This window comes from Nanorana parkeri, unplaced genomic scaffold (assembly GCF_000935625.1).
Source record: "Nanorana parkeri isolate BGI_ZX_2015 unplaced genomic scaffold, ASM93562v1 scaffold24, whole genome shotgun sequence".
In the NCBI taxonomy this organism is placed as follows: domain Eukaryota; kingdom Metazoa; phylum Chordata; class Amphibia; order Anura; family Dicroglossidae; genus Nanorana; species Nanorana parkeri.
Genome location: NW_017306292.1, coordinates 383,226 through 392,814, shown reverse-complemented (window position 1 = coordinate 392,814; position 9,589 = coordinate 383,226). Strand labels below are relative to the sequence as shown.

The following is a 9,589-nucleotide window of genomic DNA, read 5'->3' as shown; positions in this document are numbered from 1 at the left end:
CCCTTTGTAATAGCAATTAAAGTTCAAAAAAAGTTCAAAAAAAATAATTAAATAACATAAATGTAAAAATATATATATTTTTTTTTTTAAAGTCCCTTGCCCCCATGTGTATTTTGTAAACACGCATCGGGTGCGCCTACGTATAAAAACGATAATCGTGCTACACATGTTGGGTATCGCCGCGCAAAAGCAATAATTCTACGGCGTCGTCTATGGACTTTTTGGGGTCCTGAAATTTGTTGTCGTTTCACATGCGCACACAACAACCAGGCCATTAAAGCCAGTGGCTCAGAAGTCCTTGGGACACAAGGTCTGGATGGTCCTGCAGTGCACATGGAGAGTTTACCAGGAGTTTGACTACGTCCACCCACCATAGTATCCTGGGTCAGTTGGAAGCAATGAAGATGTCCCCGAAATGCCTTCTGTCTCAATTCTGTGAAGCAGGCAAAGCAATAGGGTCAGAGGCAAAGCATAGAAAAGGCTAAACAAATCCCAAAGACCCTTGATCCAGGCAACAACCTTGTGCAGGAGGTCTACGTTCAGCATCTGCCAACTATAACATAGGGCTCAAAACACCCCTGGATAAGAAGGACCATTGTTTGAGGTCCAGATGTTGATAATTGAGGAAGTTAATTGTCCCATTTTGTGCCTGCCAATGTGTACAGTGGACAGAGCCGGGAAGTGAACCAGGCCCAGGCCAGATTCAGGTCCACTTCCCTCTGAACTGCTTGACTTCTGGTCCTGCCTGATGGTTGATGTTAGCCACAGCCATGATGTTGTCTGACTGAATCCTGGTCAGGTGACCATGCAACTTAGGGAACCAGTGTTAATGGGACAACTGAATCGCCCCGAGTTCCAGGATGATGATTGGTAGCCGAGACTCCTCCAAAAACCAGGTCCCATGAACGGAGAGGCTTTCCAAAACTTTCCCCCAGGGAGTCAGGCTGGCATCTGTGTTGAGCACTTTCCAGACCATGGGGAGGATTTCCCTGATTCCGGCACCGGGTTGGAGATCCACCACGCCAGGGCAAGCCTTGTTTTGAAAGACAGTGGAGGTCCAGAGACTGTATCGGTTTGTCCCATGCATCTAGCACATTGGGCTGCAACAGCCTGGAGTAAAACTGAGCATATGAGAATGCTTCAAAGGAAGCCACCATTAATCCAAGAAGCTTCATGCAAAAGTGAATGGATGAGTGAATCCTGGACTGCAAGATCTGCACATGGGAGCATAGAGATTGGATCTTTTTCAGTGGAAAGAAAACCCTGGACAGAGGCTGTGTCCAAGACTAGGCCCAGGTACACCAATCGAGGAGAGGGTTCCAGCATCAACCTTTGGAGATTCAGAGCAGATCTGAGGCTCTTCAGGGTTTGTATTGAATGTTGGACAATATAGCTGAACCTTATTTGAAATAGAAACTGGTGTGGGTGTCACACATAGATCTGAAACAGGTCTGTTTATTTTGTTATTGTGAGTCACCATTCATGCCAGTTAAGCTTTGTTCCAATGTTTTGAAGAATTTAAACCAAAATTTGTATTTTCCGTATGTTACCCCCCAATGCATTAAAAGCAAGCTATTTCACCACATATTTGTGTGTCCCGCTGTTCAATTTATGCCTGTTATTTGGAAGAGAACCTTGAATGTGCTGTGTACATGCTCACAATTATATACTAAACATGCTCGTGGATGAGGAAATCAAACCATCTATTCTGCTGAACTCGAAGGCCAATTCTAATTCTTGGTAGTTCTGTATTAACATGAAAAGTGCCAGCATCAATCAATCAGATATCTTGTTTCTTTTTACCAGAGAATGACACATCAAACCTGATTAGTTGCAATAGGCACATTTTATAAATTGGTATATAAGACATAAATACTGAAATTTTTTGATGGATTTACTGGCACCAATAATACTACACATTTAGATTTGGTTATCTGTGTCATACGGCAACTCTGAAATGTTACACATTGTCATAATCTATTTAATAATTTGGTTTAATTTACTGTTGCCTGGAATCTCAGGTTTTGGTAAAATGTCTAGTGCTCATCTTCTTTTAGATTCAGCTAGGTCTGATAAAGCAAACTTGTACTGAAGTTGGAAAACTGGCAGCCTAAATTAAATGCAGGTATGCACAGATGAACACACATTCCTTCAGTTTATTCTTAGACAATTCCATGACACTCTATTACGGTAAATATTAATTTACATTTTTTAAGCAGGTACTTGGTTCAGCCTCCAGCCACACTTCACTATTGGCTAGTGAGGCCACCCATCACATGGACCAATATTGAAGTATGGCTCCAAGGATATAAACTGCCATTTGGTCTGCTAGCACACAGTGCTGACATAGTTGTCCGCAGCAAATCAGGAAGGGACAGTCTACTACCTTCTGTCTTTTCCTGCAGGACTCTGCGGAAGTGTTTCATAGCTTCATCCACATGAAGTCCATGCAAATCTAATATATTCTCTGGTAGGAGGAACTCATTAGCCCTTTCGAAGATCTGCACAGCTGCTCTGCGATTTTCTTCTTTCATCTTCTGCCCATACAAATAGCCCTAGAGGAGAATAGACAATAAGCATTATACTTTAAAGCAAGTCAAATGGATTTTCTAATCTTTGAAGGTAAAGTGAAAAAAAAAATTACTTTTTGTAAAGTATTTAGAAAAGCATACTATGCAGGTAGTAAGAAAGCCGTCATGAGTAAGGCTTACCCACAGGAATTAATAGGGCTGCAGTGCACATGTGCAGTATGAAGAGAGCTGGTCGGGGCCTTGTCAGAGGAAAGATGTCTGGATCGAGCAGGAATGTAAAGTTTTATCCAAGGTGGGATGCACTCAGGGTTGTGGGGGCAGTTTATTAAAGGACAACGTTACTTAATGTGAAGTTGCCCTGTATCAAAAGCAGGTGCAGACTGAAATTGTGCTTGTAACAGGTCCCTGCTCTAGCTCATACACTCTGCCTGACTCACTTTTCTCCATAAACTGATATGTCTTATGAGTACATGTACTTGGTATTGATTGTGCTATACTGTAACACTGTTGAACATGTAAACTCAGTGACCGTGTTACACCATATCACTGCTGCAAATCGAAATTCACAGAGCATTATGGGTTTCTAAAGAACAACAGCAGACACGGTTTCAGTTTCTCTCTCCTCTAACGTATTAATTTGTGTGTAAATTGTAGCTTCTGCTATTGAACTCTGTAAACTGTCTTTTTTTGTCAGCAAAACAGGTAAAACTAATCTGGTAAACATGCAGAATAAATTCACAAAAAAGACAAAATATTAGTGTGTAGTAGTTGATTAAAAAGATTGTATGTATATAATTATTTAACTCTTTAGTCCTGACCAAAATTAAAAAAATGTATATACAAAATACTGTATATAGAAACCTGAAACCACCACGTGTCAGAGCCAGCATCGGAATGGCTAAATCAGTCTCCTCCCATACTAAGTGTGACAATTTTGTTGTTCATCACTGGGCATGTTTTCTTATAGGGGGTTACATTTTTTTCAATTTGTTACATTAGACAGAGGCACGCTGTTCTTACAAACAGTAGCACCAACCACAATCACCCAACTTTGAAGTTTGCATTATTCCAGAAGTTCTGTGTGCATTCCATAATGAGATATGACCTATCTTTAACAAAACTAACCTGTTGCGCATAAAAAGTTGCAACTTGTTGCATTCCCCGGTTGTGAGCTTCCGCTGCTTTCCTGTAGCTCTCCTGCTGCTTTTTATGATACAGAATGGCTGCAGCCCTGAAGTCATCATATTCTGGGTATTCCAAATCCTGGAAGTAGCGTTCACTGAGATCTTCCTTGTCTGCTTTTGCTCTCTTTCAATTATAGGTACACAATTCAACATTTTAAATATGACAATTATTACAGTTACAAAAAAAACTAAAAAATATGACCAAAAAACCTCTATTGAAATTGTTATAAAAGGCCACAGCATATGAAACAAGCCATTATTCCAGCTGCAGAGGGCAAACTACAGATATGATTTTAAAGGAGAACCATTTCCATGAAGCCCCTTGGAGGAGCTCAGGGCAGAAATGTATTAGCTGGAATGGGTTTTCCTAGCTGATCATTACCGGTTTCCCCCAAGACAGGCTCAGTGCACATAGTGCTCCCTTCACCTCCGCCATAAACAGATCATTTTGTGGCTGGATGATGTGTGCAGAGCTGGCTCCCGTCTGGTGTCTATAGGTAACTTTACTCAAACTTTTTACTTTAACATATTTGTCATTATATATGTCATTATTGCTCAGAGCAATTTTTTATGGTTTTCCCCCTTCTTTTGTGTGCATGATTGCACAATTTTTTGCGGTGTTTCATATGTGTATAACAACATTTTAGGGGTAATGTTTTTTTTCAATTTATATTGAAAATGAGATAAATGGGTCAAATTGAATGCAGATAACCAACAACTTAATCTGTGGCGTAACATTTTCAGTTAAGTACATTTCATGTTTTGAAAGATCTGCTATCTAGAAGAAAAAAATAATGTTTCAGCTGTCGCAGTATTTTATTCCGCAGTCGTTTTGCTTATTCTTTAATACTTGGAGTGAATTTTAGGACAGGAAAACTAATACATTCAAGAAAGAGAAAATTCCTTCCAAGGTCCATGCAAAGTTACCCCCTTTCCTTCTCCGAGACTTCTTAACGTAAGTGTCAGGCTAAATTTATATTTTAATTTTTTAACACTAGATTATGGGTATGAAGTGGCATTCAATTTAATTGTCTAATAACTACAAAAAAGAAAATATATTGAAAACCTGTTTAACAAACCTCTTCTATAAATAAACCAATATATACAAAAGAAAAACAAATATATATGAATTCCACATCTCCATTAAAAACCATGGTATATTAATACCTATTAACACAAGGGAAAGAAAAAAGAAAACAAAGTTGCTAGCAAATGATTGGATAACACAGCTTCATCTTATTTACTAAACTTAGTGCATATTACTTATTTAATGTGAAAATAGAATTTAATAAATCAACTATAATGAGAATAGGTTGCCACAGAACATGCTAAATTCTATTTGTTTACAACCTAATGAATAAAAATTACCTTTTCCTTTGTTCGGTCAGTTGAAGGGGGCACTTCCTGTTTAAACCCCGGAGCCACAACATTCTGCACAGGATCAGCTTCTAGTGCTGAGCTGATGAACTGTTCTGTCTTCTCTAAAGAATAACTGCAGATTGGATGTAAAGCATAGTTTTTCCTCAATGCAGACAGTTAATTAAAAAAAGTAATTGTTACTTATTTATATAACGTATTTAAATCACATCTACAAGAATTATTCTAGATACTGGCCAATCCCAGTTACATTTTAGAAAGTCAAGCATACTTGCTGTGAAGCATTGTAAATGCACTGTTGACTTCTGAAAATATTATTTGCCTGGCTGTAATGCTATCCAATGGCTTCAGTACTTTCTCCATTATTGATAGTAAACAAACAAGTAGATAAGCTTGTCTCAACTCACTCTGACTACACAACAACGTAGCTCTTTCTAGTTCTGCCCCATGTCATTTTTCTCATTTTAATGATAGTCGCATTTAGTAAAACAATTAATAAGTGGCTAATAAAAGAAGACGAGGATTAGAGTGAGGATAAAACTGTCTTATTACTTGTCTGGTTCCCAATTTCACAAATATAGTTCCTACAAAGGACTTTCTACGAGGGAAAGATTACATCACTATGGTAGCACTACCTTCATCACCTCTGACTAAGAGATGTAAGTTATGGGTAAAGACTCAGCAAAATGGCACATGGATATTATAAGACAGAGATAAAGCAAAAGCCAACACATATTTGCAAGTGGGCATGCATGCACTATTTGTCTTGCTTTAAAGCTAAAGTATGGGCAAAAACCTTCTAATGATTTGTGTCCCACTGGGGGCTGCTGCTTCTATCTTGAAAAATGTTACTTACATGCATCTTTGATGCCGATGCCACTGCTGGAGTTCCAGCGGTGAAAGTGACAGTTGGGTCTGAAGCACAGTTATCACAGAGGATTGCTAGCTGTGCAGCTTCTCCACTCAGAAAACATTGTGGGGGGGGAATTTATTAAAACTGGAGCAGACAAAATCTGGAGCAGTTGCCTATGGCAACCAATCAGCTACTCTCTCTCTTCAGTTTGTTTAATTAAGATTTGAAAATGAAAGAGAGAAGCTAATTGGTTGCCATGCACAGCTGCTCCAGATTTCATCTGCTCCAGTTTTGATCAATTCCCCTCGTTGCATTCTTTTGTAACTGGACAAAGGATGTATGAACATCACAATCTCCCATTATCCAATCACAGAACACCTTGGATTCTTTTCCAAAGAATTCAAGATATTTTCTAAATGTAGGAGCTGCGCAGTAAATGACCTGCTGTCACTGTTGTGCTCCTGCCCTGACTATCAGTTTCACCACCAGAACTTCAGTGGTGACATCACCATCAGGGGCTGCATATACTATGGCTTAAATTTTTGAAGAAAGAAGCAACAGCCACCAGTGGGGCGCATATCATTAGATGTACCTTATTGGTATCTAAATGAAACCCCAATAAAGATTTTGTCCACACTTCAACTTTAATGTGTATCAAAACGTAATAGGGCACATTTCACAAATTGCCCTGTTGTTCTAAATGTGCTGCAAACAACTAATATAAGACCAGAGTGTACATAAGTTTAAATCCATAAAAATGTATATTTTACATTCAAGGACAAAAGTCCTCCTTACTTGTTTTCTTTAAAAATGTCCATAAGCAGATTTTGCTCTAAATTAGGAAACAATTCCAAGAGTTGCTTCTCCTTCATTTTCACAGCGCAGTTTGTCGATGCTAGAGGCTTCTTCTACAGTAAGAACAATACAATTATTTTACTTACTTCATTTCAATGGGAATCTGCTTTTAGCAAAGAAAAGGTTATCTCCAGGCATGACCCATATCTACCCCCCAGACCTCCCCCTCTAAAGCATATTCCAGCACTATTTACTTTTACCTCCTGTAGCAGGAAGCATCTTTTAATAGTCCCTGTAATGTCATCACCAGACATATAAAATACTTGCAGGGACCACTGCTGGGAGGAAGGTCCAGCAGGGTGGCCTACTACATCTTACAAGAGCCCATTCACTGCAGACAAAGTATGGGCAGGCTCTTGGGAATCAAGGCAGCAGCACTGTTTTGTTGGAAATTAAATCAATGTATGCATGTAGAGAGGGACAGGGAGGGGCAGGAATAGAGAGCGTTCTGTAGTCCAGCAAGAAAGAACTCCTGTATCGTCAGGGAACATAGGGAAGTTACTTGATTTCTGGCAGTAATGTCAGATATTTGCTGCATTTTTAAAAGGGTAAAACATGGGGAAAAGTATTGGAGAGATGTGCTGTATATAGCTTTTTTGTCCATATACATGATTTCAATTTAAAATAGACATACTGATAGTAGCTATCGATATACAGTATATTTCAGCATTCAAATCTCATCCAACCCCTTTCTGACACAAGAAGCATACAAGTTTGATAGCAGCCACCTCACCCTCAGTGATGCTGAACAGGTACTTCACTGCCCTGGAACTAATATGCAGCTTCTGAGTTGAAACTGGCCCCCTTACCCAACAAATGAATTTCTTCAAAAACAGAAATGTCCTCAACCTATGCTGCCCCTTCCTAACATTCTTTGTAAATTCAACCTCCACCCCAAGATAATTAACCAAACCTACCTCCTTTCTGCATCCTACACCCACCTTCCTTCCACTTGCATTGGAAACCCTGTTTGAATTATTCCATGAAAAGACATAACTACATGGGGTTCAGAGGTTGCTGATGCTGCTTTTGGGCCCATGAGGTCAAAGGGCTAAAGTTGGCCATGCACGTATCAAATTTAGGCTGATTCCTGCTAAATCGGCTAAAATTTGATCCATGGGTGGCCCTGCCGACACCACCCAATTGAACAAAATTAGATTTTTACATTAACTTTTGTCAAAGGAGCCAGGTGGAAAATTGTCTGCCGAACAGTGACTGTAGCCCGTGAGGCTGAAAGAGAAAATTCATAACATGTACGGCCAGCTTAAAGTGTAGTTCCACTTTTGCAGTCAAATTTGAGAAAACCCCATTATATTTCTTACCTTTTAGATGTCTCTTTGGTAAAGGCCTTTGCGCAGATTCCAAGCTACTCTGAGCAGTTTAAAAGTGGGACTAGATGGTCAGACTGAGGGTCAGGATGAGCTTCCTCTCATTAACAAACAATGTCTTGATACCGTTAACTCTTTGTTAGGATACACAGTGTTCCAATCTAGTTTACAACTTATAATGAGATCTGCCAGCACAGTACAAACAGGGTTACAGTGACATTAAAGGCAAACAGTTTTTTCCCTCCCCCAATGTTAATTAAAGCACTTACCTTAAATGATGTCTCTTAATCCGATCTTCTTCTTTCCTGTAGTTTTCAGCCTTCTCTCCAGCGCGGCTGCGGGTCTCAGATCCAGCGCTGACTCCTCTGTCCTTGCTGGTACTTCCTATCCCACGGTGTCTGCATGCGGGTGCAGGCGTCCATATACTTACCTTGTGTCTCTCCCCGTCTCCCGGCTGAAAATCCGAACTGCCCGCCCCAAGATGCTTTGCGACCGCCCGAGAATTTTCACTTTTTCTGATGGGAGCGCACGGGAAGACACAGGTAAGTATTAATCTCTGTAAAAGCGTTTTTAAAAAAAACTTTTTTAACTTTTTGCATATATCTACTGCCCCGTCCGTTCCGCCAGTCAGCGCTGGCAGATCGGAGCGGGGAGAGGGTAATCCAACCCCTCCCCCTGTCACGGCAGAGAGCCGTGACAGGATCGAGAGGTGAGGGAACCCGGTATGTGTTCGCTCACCTCTCGATCTACTGAGCCGACCTGTGACAGTCTCATTGTCACAGGTCGGCTTAGAACTATGAGGTGAGTGGAAATCACTCATCTCACTCATCTCATAGTTCTCCTTTAAGCAAGTCAAAAACACCTAAAAGGTAAGCAAAGTGGAACTACACTTTAAGATTTACAGTACACCCCCTTATTTGCCAGCTGCATGTTTGCATCACAATTTGTACAGAATATTGCAGAATTTCTCTTTCCTTGACATCCTTCGTCTGCTGTGCTGTGTGCTGTATTTTATGCACTAGGAGATTTATTGGGCTTAAAGAAAAGGAAATAACAATGCTGCACAGCTCGGAGATTTAATAGGACTAACAGCTTGTTTACACAGACAAGGCCAAGGCCAACTGTTGCAAACAAAAGCATCCCTAAAATGCTACAAGTATCTGTTTTGGTAGAACGAACAAGACACATTTAAGAACCATATGAGAAGGTAAACTCCTTGTAAGCTATATACATATCCTGATAAACAAATACTATGACCTTGTGAAAAAACATTAAACACAATTAAATTCCATGTAATGTGCTTACAGTATGTTTCAGATGCTCCCCCTTAGCTGGAAACTGAGCAACGTGGATGTGGAATATGCTTAGATCATAGTGAGAGTAGAACCGCTTTGAAATGGCTGCAGCAGGTGTGCAGGACTATGAACTCTCACTCAGATATAAATCCCTTACAACAAAAGA

General features: G+C 40.0%; 1 protein-coding gene across 1 annotated transcript in view; it reads right to left on the bottom strand.

Moving 5' to 3' along the window:
• The window catches only part of N4BP2 (NEDD4 binding protein 2), a 47,173-nt gene that overhangs the window by 3,682 nt on the left and 33,902 nt on the right, over positions 1 to 9,589 (bottom strand). The window contains 4 exon segments of the mRNA XM_018564426.1: positions 2,387 to 2,555; positions 3,657 to 3,839; positions 5,084 to 5,207; positions 6,741 to 6,853. Of these exon segments, the coding sequence (XP_018419928.1) occupies positions 2,387 to 2,555; positions 3,657 to 3,839; positions 5,084 to 5,207; positions 6,741 to 6,853 (589 nt within the window).